Source organism: Protopterus annectens, chromosome 6.part0, assembly GCF_019279795.1.
Source record: "Protopterus annectens isolate FY-2018-M chromosome 6.part0, PAN1.0, whole genome shotgun sequence".
Taxonomy (NCBI): domain Eukaryota; kingdom Metazoa; phylum Chordata; order Ceratodontiformes; family Protopteridae; genus Protopterus; species Protopterus annectens.
Genome location: NC_056737.1, coordinates 403,376,761 through 403,397,138, shown reverse-complemented (window position 1 = coordinate 403,397,138; position 20,378 = coordinate 403,376,761). Strand labels below are relative to the sequence as shown.

The window sequence follows — 20,378 nt, the reverse complement described above, 5'->3', positions numbered from 1 at the left end:
AAAGGCTATACAATGAAAGAAGTCTTGCAAAAACCTTACTCAAAATATAATCGTGAAAATGCTCAAAAAAGCTAACACACGGTTCAACACACCATACAAAACTAAAAAAAATGTTCTTCCAGAGGAGCTGTAACTCGCCTATAACCCTTAAGAGGTCTCTGCCCCAACACCCTGATCTCTAAATTTACTGCTGCAGCTGCACTAACTTGGAGTCTATGAGAAAAAAAAAAAAAAAAAAAGAAAAACTCTCACCTTTTACTCAACGCCAACCTTGAAGACAGCAGAAAAAAACACCACCTGTGATAAAACTGTCAAAGCTACAGTGCACTGTCTATGTTAGACTGCACTTAAAGATATGCAACAATTTGAGTGTTAACAAAAACAGAGAGATAAATCATGGTGCCTGACAAAACCACAACTACCTTGAAAAATGTGTCAACACAAACTGCAGCAATAAACTTCTGATCATTTTCTCTAGAAGAAACTGGCTATTTCACTTCAGTTTTCTTCTTTTGATAGTATTTGTTTCGGAGATAAGGTAACAAAATATGCAGCACAGAATTATCCCATGGTGAAAATGAAGTCAGGACAAAAGCTGAAAAGATGATTAGATGATTTCAAGGGGATATCTAGGTTTGATTGCACCCAGTATAGTTAACATGGGAACAGTTTACCAGCTTTTGCATCCAGTTTAGTTAACATGGGAACAGTTTACCAGCTTAATGACTTCCATTTTAGTTTAAAAATTATGGTCGTAGATCCACAAGATTGTAAAACTGTATGGGTAAAGAAGTTAATCCACAGTTCCAAGGTTGTGCAGTCTTGGTGACCGTATATTTACAGATGTGAGATAAGCACAGTGCAGACCCCATGCAAAAATCTTTTTTATACAATGCTGTTAAGGCTGACATATTGTCAACTAAACAGATTTGTTTATTCCAGGTGAGACATTTGCTAGAGTGACTTTTTATCACAAATATGATTATCAACCACTGAATAAATTCCTGCAAGAAAAGGGAAATTACTTTTTATACTGCCCTTGTCAGAGTAAATATTTTATAAGTTAACACCTGAGAACAACAAAATAACTATTTATCTGAAAGATACTGGAGAATCGCACCTTCAAGTACGTTTTTATTTTTATTTTTTTAAATCTGTACACAGGCAAGTAAAAATCAGTACAAGGAATGCTTCGAACTAAAAAGGTACTCCTGTACACCCAAAACCGTCCTGAACAGAACTAACCCCCCCCCAAAAAAATGTTTGCGCACAAGAGCACTGTCCCACAAATCTACTCCTACATAGCCTAGTTTTTGCTTCTAGCCTCAAAAGCACCCGAGCTAACCCACTATTAGCTTCCTTTTGTGCCACACCAAAAGGACCTTACATCATGAATATGCACTTCTCCATCGCCAGTCTGGTGGAAATGGGTGTCCTGAGACAATATAGCAATTGTCCCATGTTCACTGACGAAGCTTATCCTTAGAGAAACCGGCACAGTATGCAAGAGATGTAAGGTCACTGGAGGCAAGACATTGGCATACAAGCACTCAAAATAAGCAAGTTGTCGGTGGCACACACATATTACATCTACCATGCATAGTATGCACCTGACACACAGACCAACATATGCTGAGGCAATGAAAAATAATCTTCCTAAACCCCAGGGAACTCTCAGACACTCAACCCACATCAAGTATCCTCAGCAAACTCAAAAGTGCTCTACAGAAACAACATCCAACACTACCCATACCACCACACCCCATGGAGCCTCAACTGCAAAGCCTACAAGGCGCGCCAATATACTACCCAATACTTTAGTCAGAGAAGACATCATTATGAGACACAGATACCCCACTCACTAGGCTGAACAAGGACAAAATCAGAGCCAATTGCCTATCAAGTCAGTCACTCGGATCATCGCACCACAAGTACTGGTATGATTCAGAGTCCATGTGTGTGTAAATGACCTGAGATGTACCTCCTTTCACTTTACAAGGAGAGATTTTATGGACCACTCAAGACCATGGGTCTAGCACTGAGAAGCATTCTATCCTCATCAAGGATGATGATGGACTTTAATAACTGGCTTAGCTTCTGGTGTCATTCAAAAGCAGTAAAATATTTATCAGCATGGCAAGATATGGTCAACAAGCTACATTGCTTTGACAAGGATGGTCTGCACCTGTCCCCACTAGGCTTTCATATATTGGCTAAAACACTGTCCTTCTCAATAAAACATTTTTTAGGCAATGCCAAACTGACAAACCTTCCAACTTAACAAAATCAACCCTAAGGAATCTAAAGGTGTTACTGCTCAAAGCTAGGAGCCTAAACAAGAAACTCCACTCCCTCTGAGCTCTCCCCACCTTGGAGAATGCAGACATCTGTTTTGTTATTGAGACATGGTGTAAAGCCTTAGAGGGCACCCTGGTAATGCAGGGATACAATGACTTCCACACATTTAGACCAACTACTGCAAAGGCAGGGACAAAAGGTTGAGGTGTCTAGCTACAACATGGACAAACATAACTCAAGGGGGAGAAAGAGGATGATGCACTCGAGCTTCTCCATGTCCAAATTACCACAGGAAGAATCCCATATTATATCCTTACAAGACATTGATAAACTTCTATGACAAACAAAACCCATAGCTCATTTTTAGACCTACTGGAGAGATTTACCATTCCACCCAACACCATATACACTGGGAACTTTAACTACTCCTCTATAAACTGGGAATCCTATACAACATCAAGCTTACAGGCCTAGAGATTCCTGGACTTTTACAAACATCCTGAACCAGTTAGTCCATTTGAACACTAAGGATGCAAACATACTGGATCTAGTACTCACAAATAAGGGAGTAGACTGTATTCACCCTCCCCCCAGTGTACTGTCTTCTCTGGTAAGATCAGACTATGAAGCTGTCTCATTCAAAATAAAAATCAATGTTGTGACCTCAGGATACTCTAAGGCAAACTACTGAAGTGATTACATGACAGAATTTCATGCCTCTCCATACCTGGAGAATACAACTGCCTATGCAGAATTATACAGAGAAACTCTGTACAATCCTGTTAACAGATGCACAGTGACAGTTGTGCTTAACGGAAACACATCTAGAATAAAATAAAAACAAACCACTCTGGTGGAATCCAAACAAACAAATTATACAACAAAAGGAAAGACGGCATAGTTAAAATTAGAAAGTGCAATACCCAGAAGGATAAAAAAAAAACTATCTTCAGGCTGAACCAACAACTATAAGAGGACAAATTAAGTCTACCAAAAGCCAATATTCAGGTAAAGATAGCCTCCCAGGTCAAGGACAAACACAAAGCTTTATTTAGCTATGTCTGAAACCTCAAAGGCAGTACCACAGCAGTGCACAGAATTGACCATTTACAGAGCCATTTATAAACAGAGTCAGAAGATATAGCAGATCTGCTGTATAACAAATTTGACTCCAATTTTACCCCCTTCTCCCTCCTGGTTGCTCCCAAATAATTCCATCAATTATAATCCCCCAAACTATTAACAGGAACCAGGTCCTAAATGTGCTCTCTTAGGCTAACCAAACTTCATCGATGGGCCCCAATAACATCTCAGGATGCCTCCTAAATAGACTGAAGCATGACCTATCTGGATCTCTGTAGTCATTATTGACCACAGTCTTCACACATGCTTTATGCCATATTTGCTTTATTTGTGACTGTCATAGTCATCCCTCTGCACAAAGGCAGCCCATCAACGGGACCTGGGAACAATAAGCCAAAAAGTCTGACTAGTTTTATATGCAAAGCCAAGGAAACAATGATAAGGGATATGATTAATAATGAAACAGGAAACCTTCAGACACTGGATCCAACCCAGCTTGGCTTTGTGAAAGGCACAGCATGCCTACTCAACCTGGTGAACTTCTTTGAAAAAGTCACCAAGCTAACGGATAAGGGCAAAACAGTAAAAATTGCCTACCCTGACTTGGATAGGACTTTTGACACAATACCCCAAACTCAGGAGTTGTAAACAGACACTCAGAATTAGGCATTACCCTGTAGAGTACACAAAACCTGCATCCATCTCTGGCATTTATACTTTCTCCAAAATAAAACAGAGAAATGTCTTAGAACAATTCAAGAAATGTTTCAATAAAGCAGTATTTGTGCCTTTCCATGTATATGCGTCCCCTCAATCATCACTCAGTTTTCCAAATATAGTACGCTTCACAACTGCTGCACACAGCAATGTAAACTAAACACCTAGCATTACATTTAAATGACCATCACATGAGATGGTTCTTGAATAGCTAACCACTGTGGTATATGTGGAATCTAAAACACACCTGCATGGTTTTCACTGTTCACATTTAACCATTTTCGACAGCTGTTTATGTTGTGGTTCTTTAGTATTCTCCAAAAGTGATTTAATATTAAAATTCCTACAATGGATACATTTTGGTGTAGGTACTAACTTGCCCATCAATTCCAAATTAAAAGTCGCTTTCCAATTTCTTTCTAAAATTCTCCTAATATTGTTTGACTGAAAAGTGTATGGTGTAACAGATGTTCTAAAATTCTGTGTTGTTTTGCCATTATGAATGCAGCATCACCAGACAGAATAGATTTGAATTTAGATCTCCTTTATAATTTAACCTCCTGAAAAAAAAATATCTAACATATATGCAGGATACTTCATTTTCAGTGGCATGTTTTTAAAGCTTTCAGCTTCAAGTTTAAAATTATCATCAGAAATAAATCTTGACATTCTAACTAGTTGACCTTTAACAAAACTTTTTTTTTTGATAACACTGATGACTACTTTGGAAATGTAGACAAACAGTAGAAAAAAAAAATTGCTTACAAAACCAGCAAGACCTAAAGTTGTGAGTAAATGCATCCAAGTATAATAATGCCCAAAAAGTTAATTTTATGCAGAGAAAAATCAAAAGTAAACATCAAAAAATGTATAGTACTGTTTAAGAGATGGCTGTAATGCAATAACTTTTAAATTCACAGATTATCCTCACAAAAAGAATACAGAGTGTAAACATGTCCTTTGCAAATCATCTCAAAGCCCTATCTCTAAACTCTGTTTCCTATAGACTGTTTTGGCAATCTGTGCCTATATACCAAACATCCTTGTATCCCGCTCTGATGGGACTTTTGCACATCCGCAAAACCAATACCATCAAAACAATTCAATCTAGTGACGTGAACTTTGCTCATGACATAAATAGGGCATGATGAAGGGACAGATACATCTCTGAGGGAATTACCTCCTCTGAAACAGGTTTCTTATCCATGTGAAGCTCACTAACCCTATCCTAAGCATAACCTGGATTGGTGGGTGAGAAATTGGAAATTCACCCAAGGTCTAGCACCTATGTCTCTAATGGACAGATGAAGTCTGTGTATATATGTGTGTGTATGTATATATATATATATATATATATATATATATATATATATATATATATAATATATATATAATATATATATTTATATATAATATATGCTGGGAGATTGGTTTAAAAGTTAAACTAGAGATGAGGACTCACTGGCCTATTCCACTGGTTTAAAAGTTAAACTAGAGATGAGGACTCACTGGCCTATTCCTTCCAACAGGCCAGAGAGTCCTCATCTGAATCACAGTCCTCCTCTTCTGAGGATTCATGATGCCTTTCCAAAGGTGGAGTGGCAGCTGATGTGGAAGAAAAGAAGGAAGGAGGTTTCAAAGATAAGATGGCTTTACATAAGCCTTGAGAAAATTCTATTCAGTGCTTTGTATAGGACATCCATTGAAGGCAGACATGTTTGTTTATTTTTTTAATTTTTATTTATTTATTTTCTGATACTTCTTCATGGAAATGAGACGTGTTTAACTTTTTCAAACTTCTTCACTGGGACATCTGCTCAAAGCATGCTGATCTGGAACCTTATTGGACTTCAAAAAGGGAACCAATGCCTCTTCTTTAACTGGGATACGATGTATGCTCTCCAGTCTACCCAAAATAAACACCCTAGGTCCCAACTTCTTTCCTGTAGCAGTAGGATATTAAGTCTCATCAGAAGTGCAAACAAGAGACGCCATATCAGCCTACTGCAGTGTTGTAGTAGCAGACATCTCAGCAGAGCTTGGATGTACCACAGATTCTTCTTGTACCTCAGAAGAAATGACCAAGTCAGACTGGCAGCTGAAGTATCCGGTTTCAGTTTTTTGAAATTTTTGGGTGCAAGCAGGAAACAAGAGGCCAAGAATTCCACCATTTTGGAAAATGCAAGGCTTGTGAGGTACTGGGTCTCCAAATAGGTATTAAGAGAGGCTAATCTGGTGCGAAGGGTCATAGGGACAAATGACTGGCAAATTTTACAGCTATGATAAAAGTTTTCAGCCCCTAAGCAAAAGTGCTGAAAGTGGAGGTTTTTATAAGGACTCTGTCTTTACAGTCAAACTTCCCTTTCTTAGCTGACATCAACAAATCTTTATGATGAAAGAAAACAAAGGTTCCCCAGATGAGCACTTATCTGACCAAGCTGTGGCAGTGGAAGTAGCACAGCAATGTAGTATTCAAAGTGATGGTAGCAAAGCTTCTGAGTTCTGAATGGTGGTAACAGTTTAAGGATGCTACACTCATATCTGTTTACGTACACCTACACCCATGGGGACAGGTCACACACTAGACGTATGAAGCATCAAGAAGGTTATTTGGATTTGTAATCCTGAAAGGGCATCAGGTTACCCTTGGCAGGATAACCCACAATTACTGGAATACTGCAACAGTGATCTACGAACAACATGTAGAAGATTTCGAAGAAAAAGGCTGCTTAAAGAGCAGGGATGATGTTTTACAGGAGCACTTAGCTGTCAGGCTATGAAGATCTGGCTGATTGCTAAGGGTGTCAAATGAGATCTGTGAAATTTTTTGCTGAAGAAGCTGTCCGAGCAGCACTAGCAGGAGGCCATATCGGATTTATCCAGTAGCTTGTACCCAATTATTCAGATCAGACAGACTGCATGAAATAGAATCTGGACTACATTGGCTGGATAAACAGAATCCCTGCCCACTACTGGAACAGGAGAAGCTATGCAGTTAATTTTGAAATAAGGGGAAATGTGCAAGAGTCATGAGGACCAATTCAGCTTTCTTGGGACAATCCCCCAAAGAAGGAATCAAGGAAAATAAACGTTTATGACTCAGCATTGTTCAGGAATGCAAAGATCACAGCAAGGCATCCTTCATAATGGAAAAGCTTTTGCACTATTGACAGGCTAAAGGACTACTCGTGAGGCAACAATTAGCAGCTCCTGAGACTGTCTACTAGAGAGATGGCTTCCCAAGGAATGTGAATGGCAATCAGAAAGTACCATTTTAACATAGCCAAATTCTGTATCATTACTTTCTGAAAGACTGCTGGAGCATATTCTTCCCTATTTTGTTTATATATCAGATCATTATCATGATGGTCTGATATACAAGACCATTACCATGATGTTGGTGTGGACGGCAACAGCACCTTAGGGAGAGAGACCTTAAGTGGCAGAAGTGTAAGAACTGCCTCATCCCCAGAATACTAATGTACAAACAGGCTTCTGATTATGATAATCTACCATGGACAGCCTGCCCCCTTACAAACCTTTTACATAGAGGCGTGTTATGGTGACAAACAGAACAAGAGTCGGAACTTGGAATGGACTTCTCACAATTTAAATTGGGGTGAGAAGCTACCCTCCAAGACATGCTAACAAGCCCTGTAAATGTACCATGTTGTGTTTGCTAAATAGGCATATAGTTGCTACAATTAAACTCAGTGCTCTCAAACATTGTAGACATATAAATGAGACTGAATAACCTGAGAAACCAGTTATTGTAATAAAATGATCTTGTCCATGAAAAGATGGCCTCTGTAGGATACTGTGTACTATGGTATAACCTATAAAGGTAAGCATTTTAGCAGATGCTAGCTGGGACTGCAGAGTTCACTGCATTTCCAAGACTGGAAGAAAATCAAGAGAGACACCTAAGCAGTGATAAATCTGTTTCAAGTTGGTGTGGCCAGGAGACAGTCAACTGAGTAATGAAACAGCTAAACCCACTTCAGCATCTAGTTCACTCCTACTATGGACATAGATTTAGTGAGCATTCTGTGGATCAAGGAGAAATCTAATACAGTCTGGAATTTATCATGACTGGCTCCAAGGTTGCCAGATATCCCTATTTCAGCGGGACTATCCTGAGATCAGCAGCCCAATCCCTAGTCTTGCACTGCCAGTTAAAATCCTGGCAAAACAGCCTCCGCTTTGTGATTTGTCCATATGAAGGTATATGAGCCAAATCATAAATCACAGAATGGAGCCATTTCTGCTCAAAGCAGCAATGCACAACAGCGGGTTATTCCGCATTGAACAGAAGAGGCTCCGCTGTTCCGCATGAAAGACTTTTTTTTGTCTTCACTGTGTGTGTGTGTGTGTGTGTGTGTGTGTGTGTGTGTGTGTGTGTGTGTGTGTGTGTGTGTGTGTGTGTGTGTGTGTGTGTGTGTGTCCCTACCTGCCCCTTTACAAACCTGGGGACCCTGACTGGTTTCTACACAGAAATTATCTTTTTGACAATCTTTAGGTGTAGACAAGTATCTTGGATGTCCACACAGCACACCCAGTCTCCTTCTAAAAGACAGGGAAGAACAGATTGAAAAAGTTTATTTAGGGAAAATTTAATTTAGTTCACTCAGGTCTAGTGTCTTTCATACACAGGAGCCTGAAATAACAACTTAATCCTTCCTGGTCAGGTGGGATTCGCCTCAATAGCTTTTTTCCTAGGTTTCACACCTCATCTTGTGGCACCGCTTTTGTGATCAGGATCATACCTCTCAACTGTACAGATTTTTGTAGAATGCCCAGATTTTTGCCTTATATTTTAGTCTGTTTTTCATAAAAATTGGAGTTTTCTTGCAAATTACTGGTAAATCATTAAAGAATGAAGTTAGAAAATAATAAGACATTTGAGCTTCAGACTTCATACCCTTCAGAAAATTCATGCGACTGCAAAACCTGTTATTCTATTAACTAAGAACATTATTTAAAAATTGTCCTTATTTTTGGGCCTTGGTCCCACTTGTATTTATAGCTTTGTCCAGATTTCTTGCTCTAAGAGGTTAAGAAGTATGATCAGAATATCTGGCAAGGACAAGGACTGGGACTGGGGAGTGGTCGTCATCTTAATGGAGTACTAGGCCCTCCAAAGGTAACATTAAGCAATTCTGGGCATTCCTACAGAATGTTTATTTAAAAGAAAGTCGAAAAAAGGGACTAGGCACACTACCTTGACAAGACAAAAAGTATGCCATCAAGAAAAGAGTTTGTACACTTAACTTTTACAAGATGCAGACATCTATAATACTGCAATGTTTTGTACAAAATAACTTGCAAGTGGTTCCTCCCAAGGCAAGACAGATTTCGGCAGGTTTATACCTACAAGCATTCAAAAATATGACATGAACACACTGCTTGTTCTTTCTCTCCTGCAAAACAGCAGATGTAAATAGTAGTTCTTAGATACTCAGCATGGTTATAATTCAATTACTTCAGTATTTATGATGGAAATATAAGTGACATGTAAGCACCATTTAAAACAAGTCTTTCCAGGTCCTGATGACAGCAATAGTTCGAGTGTATGCAAGAATGAAAAACATTACTTCATCCATCTGTAAAACACAAACATTTTAAATTAACATCTTGAGTCTGAAGGATAGGTGACAGTCCCTCAGACTAACCTGTGAAGAAAGCCCAATACTGATGAAGTTAAAAAATCCACTTAAATCAATCAATCAAAAAAAAAATACTGTTGAAGAATGTAATTTGCTTGTCTGTTTCCATCTGTAAATTTATATCTCCAAGTAGTCCTAACAGGTCAGGAACAAACAGAGCATACCACTAGAAACTTTCCCAGATAATCAACAGCCGAGCTAATTGCACAGGGGGGGGGGGGGGGGGGGGAAGCAGTCAGTAAATGAGAAGGTTCACCAATTTTCTTGCAATGGACAAATGAGAACCAAAATATAAATGGGGAAACTCAGCAAACTGTACTTAAGCTATGAAGCTACTTATGCTGTAAAGCAATCTGAAGGGCTGTGTTACAGTACAGCGCACACAATAATTTTAAGTACTTTTAAGAATTCTAGACTATTGACTGCAAAGGCCTACCAAAAGCAATTCCATTTCCTTCATTTAAAATATTGTCCTTATATTCAGCTTCTTGACTATGCATGCACAAGATACTTTTCCATGATTTTGTAAAACCTCCAATATACAAGGTAACGTTCAACCAGAAATAAACTACTAGCTTTTCTGCATCAAAACTTTAAATGCCTGTTTAAATGTGACCAACTATTTTGTTATTAAATCAGCTGATTTAATGACAAAAGCATACATATTCTTCACTGAGATGCTAGAAATATCCTCATTGCCTCTTCATCTTAAGAGGATTCTCATGGTAAAAAGCACAGCAATAAGTCCCACCTTTGTTCCGTTTCTTCTGTTTCTCTCGATAAATTTCAGCCCGAATCTCCTCAAAGCAGAACTCTTCTACACCAGCATACAACATCTCTTTAATGTACATCGTTCTCTCAGTCTTCTCCTGCACTTGTTGACAAAGCTGCACTCTTTCAAGGGGATCGGCCTCTTTACCAGGTTTGCGAGTATGCAAAATGTTGTTCACAGAAGGATCAATTTTACATGGAGTACTAAAAAGAGAAAAGGCTGTTAACTTATGCAAAACACACCAGTATTGCATTTTCTCAACCTTCATGAAAACACAGCTCTGATGATTTTGAAAATTAGAGAAATGAGAATGTGGTAAAACACAAACACATGCCCAAAGATAGCCATGAATGTGTCAATCTGGTTCTGAAAAGAACTATTTCATTATAAGACTAAGTGTTCTTGTTCCACTAGTAAATGGAACTTCATTAAATGAAAATCCTTGCTGGCCCCATACCTTTTTTAATAAAATAGATAAGCATTTTGGAAACAGATTACTATTTATAGATGATAAAGCTATCTCTTGTAATGGAAATACGGCTCTCTGCAGTGTTGCCCCCCCAGCGGTCCATGCACTGCACTGCTTCACCTGAATTGGGCATCATACAGGTTCCTACAGTGCTGGCAAATGCATCATGTTAACTGATATTCATGAAGACCATCAAGTGGCTGAAAATTTTAATAATACTGTTATGTGGCTACTTAAATGTCAAACTCTCACTCCTCTTGGCCAGTGTAAGTAACCCTTGGCTGATAGAACTACAAACACCCACAGTGCAGTGCCACACTACTACACTATGCTAAACACACAAGAAAACCCATTAAACGACAAGATTATAAAATTATAACCTTGAAGTTTATTTAAAGGAGATCCTATCCTATAACATGGGTGAGGAATGGAAACATGCAACAACTTCTAAAGACTTTTTGAAGATGAAGATGAATTGAAAAGTACCTGCTTATTTATTACATTTTACTCTGGAATTCTACTTGTTTTACAGCTACTGTTGTCCTCTCAAACTGTGTCCCAAAACAAGTCAGGAAAAATGTAAAAAGCAAGTGATAATCTGCAAAGATTACTGTCAAGAACAGCCCTCCAAAAAACATGCTCTCCTGATGGACTGGAAGGGGAAAAAACAGCCAAACATAACGGGTGTCCAGGAATTGAGCAATTTATGTAATGTTGGACTGATAAGTTATAAAAAAAATGAACACGTGATGTATAACGCATACAACTGGAAACAAGTTGCTATGGTTTGCTTTCCTTTCTATAAATGTATGTTTGCTTATGTCTTAAGTAATAATTTTATAAAAGTGTTAGCTTATGAAGTCTTCAAAGTACCTCAGTAATAGAGGTTTAAGTATGGGAACACAAAACCCTCAAGAGTTTCAAGTAGAATGGAACTAGTGCCATATGGCGCACATAGTGAACACAACCAAGAGGAAGGGCTCTCTGAACTGTAAAAAAAAAAAAACTGGCTGCCAGACAGAAGTGCAGAAATCACCTGGATACTTTGGCAATCTTGATGTAGAAGCAGGCGCTCTGCGGGATCTATCAAACACATACAATCGTTTTCCTTAAGTCAGGAGAAAATTATTTGGACCGTGACCATTCCAAATAAAATCTTCTTGACATATAAAACTCAGACTGCTGTGATCCAGGAGGGGTCTGAGGTCCTGTGTTTTCTTTGGGACAAAAAAGAATTTTGAATCAATTCTGGACCCTCTCTGGTCTGGTGAAACCTCCTGAATGACATTTTTCAAAGAAACTAACAACTTTTCTTTTTGATGTTTATAGTTGGTGGGGGTGGAAATTCTGAAGTGGTGAAGAAAGAAGGGGAGGGGAGTGTATAAAATGGTACTGTATAGCCTCTGGATACTATCTTTCACCCGGCTGCCCTGCATAATGGCCATCCACCCAGCTGAATGGAGAGAAACAGCCACAGAGTGCCTCTAGAAGTAAACAGTCAGCCTTCAAAGATATTGGGAATGTTTACCATAGAAAGGGCTCCAAAATCCCTGGTTTTGTGGGCCTCAACAATCACTTGAGTGGTGATCATTGAAGGAGTCATCTTTGCCATGGTCATCCCTGTCCTAAGAGGAGTCAAAGGCTTGACTGCATGGTTTTTGAAACCAGAGAGACTTGGACTTCACTTCTAATTCCTCTTACAGGATATTTAAGGGGTCTCAAAATCTGACGGCCATGGCTAACAGCATCTTACCACTCACTTCCATCTCAATAATAGTCTTTTATGGTAAGTCGAAACATGGCATAACTGTCATACGAGGCATTGCTGAAAGACTCCTTAAAATGGTCTGAAAAAAACAAAACAAAATCGGAGATGAGGTTAGGCTTGACGTCTCGAGGTAATATCAGTCTCCACTGCCCTAGCGTCTCCACTGGCTACATTATGTAACAGCTACATAAAGAGATTTGCAATATTCAACATGGTATCCACAGTAGTCTTCATCTGTGTTTTTTTTTTTCAATCTGGGAGAGTCTCTAAATCCTGTTCTGCTAAATCTCTTCGGAAGCAGTTCATGACTTGCATAGTTCAATGTCCAGTGGGCAAATGTAACCAAGGCGTATGCACACTTCCCCATTCTGGCCAACGATCTAAACTCCTTGTTAGAAGTATTGACAGCATCTGCTACAATCAGAGTCCACCACAGGACCTTGGACCAGTGCTGCCTATCCTTAGGGGGACAAAATTTTGTTGAGCTGGCTGGGAATACCTTTGGTGGAATCTGTTCTTGCCATAACCTCCTAATGACCAAATCTGTAAGACAGATGTCAGATAGACCACCCTGGAGGTAGAGGGGGCAGAATGATAAACCCAAAATCTCATCCTAAAAGGGGAGTCAGTTGGCCAAGAACACCTCTGATGAATCAGTTCAAAGATTTCACTGAAGGTGGTGTCTTCTACAGAGGGAAGGGGGAAGCATTTTCACTCATCAAAGTCAATGCCTGGTGTTAAAGACTCCACAGGGAAGTCCACATGCCTCCTTTCAAGGGAATATTTGGTGGGCTGCTCCATATCTTAAGGATTCTGAACCTGTATTGGTTCCTTTAGGCTTTCCATCCTGCTCTGCCCCATGGACATATGACAAATGGGATGAAGAAACTAATTTTGGGCACCAGGGGCTGGAGCAGACAATGGTGGAGGCTCTGCATGCACCCTCAAAAGAGTGGCAGTGATCCTCACCACTGCTTCGAATGCAGACCGCAGATTCATTAGTATCAGGCAGTCCCAACCCAGGACCTCATTTGTCTCCACCAAAGTTGACATATGCAGTGTGCCAAGGAGGAAAGTCCCAACACAGATGATCTGGTGAGCCATGAGATGGTTATCGGTGCTGATGCAAAGGCCAAAGATTTTAATGCCCTAAATAGTACCAAATGAGTTGAAGCCAAGAATTTTGTCAAAGACTCAGTCAAGCAGTTGTCTCCATGATTCACTCTACATCAAAGGTCTCAGCATTAAGTGAAGTGGATGCGAAGATGTTGGTGCCAAATATAAGGGTTCCAGTCAGCACTGAACATAGGTTCCAAAAATACCAGAGGTGAAACGGGGGACCATGAATGGAGCAAGTATCAGTGGTGATGGACCAAACCAATCCGACCTAGTTACTGAGGGAGATAGGATAGCATCCTTCTCAATCTGTGCCTTCAGGAAAGACCAACTCAATCAATACCCATAACACTCCTAAAGGACATGGAAGGCCAAAGTGAATGGTGGTTGTGCAATTAAGAAGCAGGATAGCTCCTTTTCAGAGGAATGCCTGCTCAGAGCTCGTCTTGGTGACTTATCTGGAATCACAATTACTCTCTTCAAGAGGAATCTTGATGAGTGGATGGGAGATCGTAGGTTTACCCCGGGTATCACTTCTGTGTCACTGTTAGACAGAGGCACAGTATACTAACCTCGAAAAAGGGCATAGCAAAATAAATTTAAAATGGGTGGCGAAAGCCAAACACATTCTGGCTAGGCTTATAAATGCCCTAGGGCAGATAGCCTAGTATGAACCTATGAACCTATACAAGTGGAATCATGAAAGAAGACTCTCGCACTGATCAGAGATCAGTGCCAATGGAAATTGTGCCAGCTCCTGCCTTGGGACTTTCAGGCCAAAGACAGGCCCCCATTATCTGCTTTCCTTCTCTTGGAGTCTTTGTTTTTCTCTCTCCCTATCCTTGTCTTCGTCTTTCCTTTTCTATGTCTTGTCAAAAAAAAAAAATCTAAGAGACAGGAGAAAGTAGCCCTTCAAGGATGTCTGCTCCTCCTCGCTGCTACTGAATGAGACCCAAAGGTATTACAAATGATAAACCCAGGCACATGATGCAGAGACTGTGTCCTGGGGTGGGATATTATGGCTACTTATCCCAAAACTCTTACATATAGCTATAAAAACACAGATAAGCTAGAGTTTTCAGTGCATGATACCTTAAACCTCCTGTAATAGAGGGCCATGTGTTATACGGAAATGACCCCTTAAGGACACCAAGTGTTTCAGCTATATGGCTTCTGAATGTCCATGACTTTTTACTTTCTCTTTTTAAGTCTTTATGCATGCATTCAGGCCAATATAACCAAACCATGAAACACTTGTCCTTAAAGAGTCATTTGAATATATGCCATAGGCCTCTGTTACAGGAGGTTTAAGGTATCACACAGTGAACAACTCTAGCTTGGTTAGGTCTTTCTTGTAGTTTTTACTAATTGGTTTGTCTGTGCAATATTTTTACTCTTCTGCCTGGATATTTAGCTATAAGGAATAACTACCAATAAAAGCACAAAAATTAACATCAGTAAAAGGAGCAGAGGTGCTCAGAAATTTCTGTAGCAAGCAAGAACTTTTCTTTACTTTTACTTAAAGTTTTAACAATATAAAAGACGACAGAAGGACATTAAGCCTCCGGCCTAAACATTGCAAAGGAGCTGAACATCTAACTGTGAAAAAATAGTATAATTTAAATATACAGATTACATACAAATTGTCAAAAGAACTTGTCAAATGGAAAAAAAAAAGCTAATACAGCTGATCAAACATACCAGCTTTTCCCTGTTCCAGACTGTGATACAGTGAGGATTGGGGAATTTAACCTTTCCTACTGTAATGCAAGCTTGAAGATGATATATACAATTAGCAGGGGAGGATGCAGGAGAGTGGTCCTGCCCCATTCAAAAAACAATGTTTTTCTTTTTTGTTGCATTTTTGACAGTCTGACTGATGTGTTTGTTCAATCATTTACCCTTCAATGTTTTGAAGTACATCCAAATATTATTTATATAGAGATAGAAAGAGACATAGAAAAAACAAGAGAAGTAATTCAAAGGAAAATGAGAATGAAATCTCAGTAAACAAAAAGTAGAAACAGGACTAAGGGCTTGGCACTGATAATTTATCCAAGCATTAATGGGGGCAAATCACCTTTGAGGCGCAGACTGCACAGAGGGATTATGAGTGTTTTTTTTCACTGAAGGAGCTTGAAGAAAGGAGAAGTAGCAGAAGGCCAGCAGATATGGCAAGTGGCTCCATTCCCATTAGTCATATCAGACAGATCAGATAAAACGGTATCCACCATAGTCTGTCTCATTGACCTTCTCAGCATTTGAGGCTACTTTGGATTTTGTACTGACATCTCCAGCACTTCATTTCCATCATTTCAATCTTCCACAATAGCTTCACAATCACTGCAGAGGTTTCTGTGCCATAGAGAAGCATTGGTCACACTACTGTTTGTATACCTTATATTCAGCTTTTTTGAAATTTCTCATTTCACAAACTACCCCACAATTTGTGCTAGTAGGTGGCAGCACCTCTGATTCTAGCTCCAAACTCAATTCAGATTCCCTTCTTCTCAACCAACCCTCCCAGCTATGAGGGACTGTATCTGTTTCACTATTTTTTTTCCGTTTATCTTAGTTTTCCACTTCTTTTGATTTCCCCACTTGCTGACATGACAACTCAACAGTACTCAGTTTCATTTTGTGTGTCAACGGTTCTGCACTCCACCCTTCTACCTTCTATAATTCGCTGAAGTTTTTGTTCAGAGTCTGCTTGCAATGCCACATTCTCTGCATATATCACCACTATGAACAGGAATGGGTTCAGACCTCAACCCTGATGGACATCCACTACCACTGGGAACCTTTCATGAATTCTGAACGCTGTTCATACTTGTGTCATTGGGTCCTTGAACAGTCTGCACTAATTCTACCAATGTTTACAGGACTGTGAACCATCAGAAGACTACCCAAATCAACTTTCTTCGTATCTATGTCATATGCTTTTTCTCAGAGTCTAGGAAAGCCCAGTTGAGCTCTTTCCAAATCTCCATCCTTTTCTCCACTATCTGTCTCACTGCAAATATCAGTTTGTATCTGAACTCTTCATCTCCCATCTTATTTTCTACTACTCTGTATATTCATTCATCAACCAACCTCTTCAGCACCCTTTCATGCAGTGTGACAGGAGTTTGATACCTCTGTACTGCCCCTTTTGCTGTTGTACACTGGCACTAGAATGCTTATTCTCCAGTCATTTAGGATATGCCTCACTCATATGCCTCATATGGGATATGCCTCATATAACAATGAGCACCCTCAAGAGCCATTCTCTTTCATTATAGGTTATGCATTGGTCAAGTGCAGCTTCTGTGACTGAAATGCAGTATTTTATTTTCAACTTTTAGTACTGATCTTATATTCTTTTTGTAACTGCTGTGACAACAGATAGGAAAGTACAGTTGTATAAAATCTTACTATAATGGTATATGTCGTTCGCTTCACTGCTGCGATATTCATTACATTAGGGATCCCCTGCCAAGGACAGCCAGACATCTGTCCAGTATACCAAAGCTTTTAGGATGCTTTAAGATAAGCTTTACATTACACGTATGCTCTTTGTGTGATGGAGGGCATAAGGGCAACATCCAGATGTACCATCCTCAGAAGTGACAGCCCCAGTAGGAACGCCAGTCCAAGGAATAGAAAGGAAGTCAGTACATCCAGAACAGAAATGGACCAGGGGGTAGAGACAGGGAGTGAATTACTGCAACAGTGAAGAGGAGGACATCTACTGTTATGCAAGATTTTACACAACTGTTCTATGTCCTGCCATTTCTTGTAGCATTTATTACATTAGAGAATGCCAAAGCTCAGAAAGAAACTTAGGAGAAGGAAGGACCAGCAGAGCCCTCCAAGAAGCCATGAAGGACGGCCCTAGAAAAACCAACTCTAGCTCTGGAGATTACATCCAACTTGTAATATGTGGTAAATGCAAGCACAGAAGTCCAGGTAGCTGCCTCAAGAATAGAATTAGTAACCAAGCCCTTGAAAAAAACACCTCAAGAAGCCACAACCTTAGTAGAATGACCCTTAACAGAGGGAGGAAGCATCTTATCATGAAAGGAATAAAACAAAATAGCTTTTCAGATCCAAGAAGAAATAGTTTGCTTGGATACAGCCAATCCTAATGACCTGGGATAAAAGGAAACAAAGAGCTGATCAGATTTCCTAACAGTCTCAGTCTTATCCAAATAAAATCTGAGTTGTCTGTACACATCCAACATGTGCAACACCTTCTCACAGGCAGATTGTGGAAGTGGGGATGGACAAGAGATCCTTTGTCCGGTGTGAGTAGATCCACCCCATGAGGAAACTTGTGATGATTGTCCTTGGCTAAATGCAGAAGAGGAAACCAATGTTATCTCTGCCAAAAGAGAGTCACCAACAAGATTTTGAGAGCATTCTGTTGAATTTTGAACAGGACTTTTGGAATGAGGGGAAGAGGAGGGAAAGTCTAAAAAAAATCCCCTTCCAAAAAAAAGATAAGGTGTCCACCTTCCAAACCAAAGGACCTGGAAATTCTGGCACAAAACAGAGGAAGCTGTCTGTTCAGAGGGGAGACAAAAAGATCTATTTGGGGAGTAAACCACTGGTGGACAATGGCCAGAAACACATCTATGTAAAGCCTCCATTTGTGGAAATGGCAATATCAAGATATTACTACAGGATCTCTGGAGAGGATGCCTGAAACAGGAGGTCGTCCAAGTAAGGAAATACTTGGATCCCCTGAATCCTGCAAAAAGCAGTCACAGGAGTGAGGCATTTGGTGAATACCCTTGGGGCAGTAGAAAGGCCAAAGGGCAAAGTAGAAAACTGAAAATCCCAGGAAATAACAGAGACACACAAAAACTTCCTAAGAAGGGGCTGGATCTGGATATGGAGATAAGCATCCTTGGGATTCAGAGACACTATACAAGTTTGAAGAAGCAAGAAAGGGAAAGAAGTCTTAAGGGACAGCATTCAAAAGGAGAACACCTTCAGAAAAGTGTTTAGGATGAGACAGAGATCTAGAACTGGCCTCCAAGTACCCTCTTCCTCGGTACTAGAAACATCCTTGAGTAAAAAAACCCTCCACCTTTGGGACATAGGCCCCTCTTTAATAGAGCCCCGAGTCAAAAGGTCCAAAAGCACCTATGGAAAGAAGAACAGTTGTTCCTGAGGGGGCTGAGGAACACCCATAAAAGGGGCATTTCCAACCATGAAATAACCCTGGTGAATAATGAACAGGATCCATGAATCCTGGGTAATCTGCAGCAGCCAAACAAGAAAAGAGAGAGAGAGGCAAAGAGAAAGAGAAAAGTAGCAAGGAAGAAAATGATCAGACAGCACCTGGTTTATCAGAAAAAGGAGACTTCTGGAGGCACTCAAGTCTGAGTAGCGTTAGCAGCAGGAGCAGCTCGCTCGGCACCTTCTTTATCCTTGGGAGGGTGACAAGATTGCCTGCAAAAAAAAAAGACTGGCTTACTGGGGTAGCTTCTTTGAAATTTAGGCACAGGAGACAAAAACATGTGCTTAAGTTCCTGTAAAGCCTTACCCTTATCCTGAAGGGACAAACATAGCAGCAGCAGCTTCAGTGAACAAGTGTTTTATTATTAAGAGGGGAATCCATCATCAGCCTTAATATCACTAGGTAAAGGCTGAAGCCAAGAATTCCTACCCATCACTGAGCCAAAAGCAGAAGGCCTAGAAGGAGCATCTGCTGCATCATTACAACTGATGGAATGACGAGCCACCTGAGAGGAAGTCTCTAACAGGGAAAAAGCAGAAGTTTTCCCTCCAAGTCTGGAAGATCAGAAATAACCAGACAGGCCTGGGACAGGAGAGCCAACAAATACCTGGACATATGGTTCTAATAATTAACAACCCTTAAAGCCAAGGTAGCAGAGGTATAAACCTTACCATCTTGCCTAGGTTTTCCATGGTTGTGCTATCTTTATCACAGAGTAGTAACTTGGGAGAAGGAAGCAACTGAGAGGGCTTGTCAGAAGCTACAGACACCACACAGAACGGTCAGCAGGAGGACTCTTGTACAAAAAGTTACAGTCCAATGCCACCCTATGGAATTTATCAGGTTTCTTGGGAGCAAGAGGCTGAGCGTCTGGAGCTTTAGAAGCATTTGAAAATGCAACCATCAAGGCAACCAAAACAGGAGGAACAGCAGAAGATGTAGGAGAATCAATCTGCAGCAACTCATATCTTTTTTATACCTCAGAAACCTGAGCACAATTCCATTTAAAGAACTCCACATTCCTGCAGATCATGTCCCCAAAAGAAATCTCTTCAAATGGAGTATCAGGACAGATGGATTCCTCTTCTTCTAATTCATAGTCCAAAGGAGAGGGAATCTGAGAAGAGAAAGAAAGGGATTCCTCACATTCAAATAATTCTCCTACTGAGAGGAATCCTGTTCCCTGGTTCTTTTTAAGGAATTAGGGGACCAAGGGGGTGCTGGAACAGAAACACCCTGAGTAGGTTTCAGTGCCATCAATT

General features: G+C 40.1%; 1 protein-coding gene across 1 annotated transcript in view; it reads right to left on the bottom strand.

The window, feature by feature from the left end:
- Positions 1-20,378, bottom strand: part of BUB1B (BUB1 mitotic checkpoint serine/threonine kinase B) — a 1,687,592-nt gene that overhangs the window by 1,136,891 nt on the left and 530,323 nt on the right. The window contains exon 9 of the mRNA XM_044074144.1: positions 10,516-10,739. Coding sequence (XP_043930079.1) covers positions 10,516-10,739 — 224 coding nt within the window. The remainder of the gene's footprint in view (positions 1-10,515; positions 10,740-20,378) is intronic.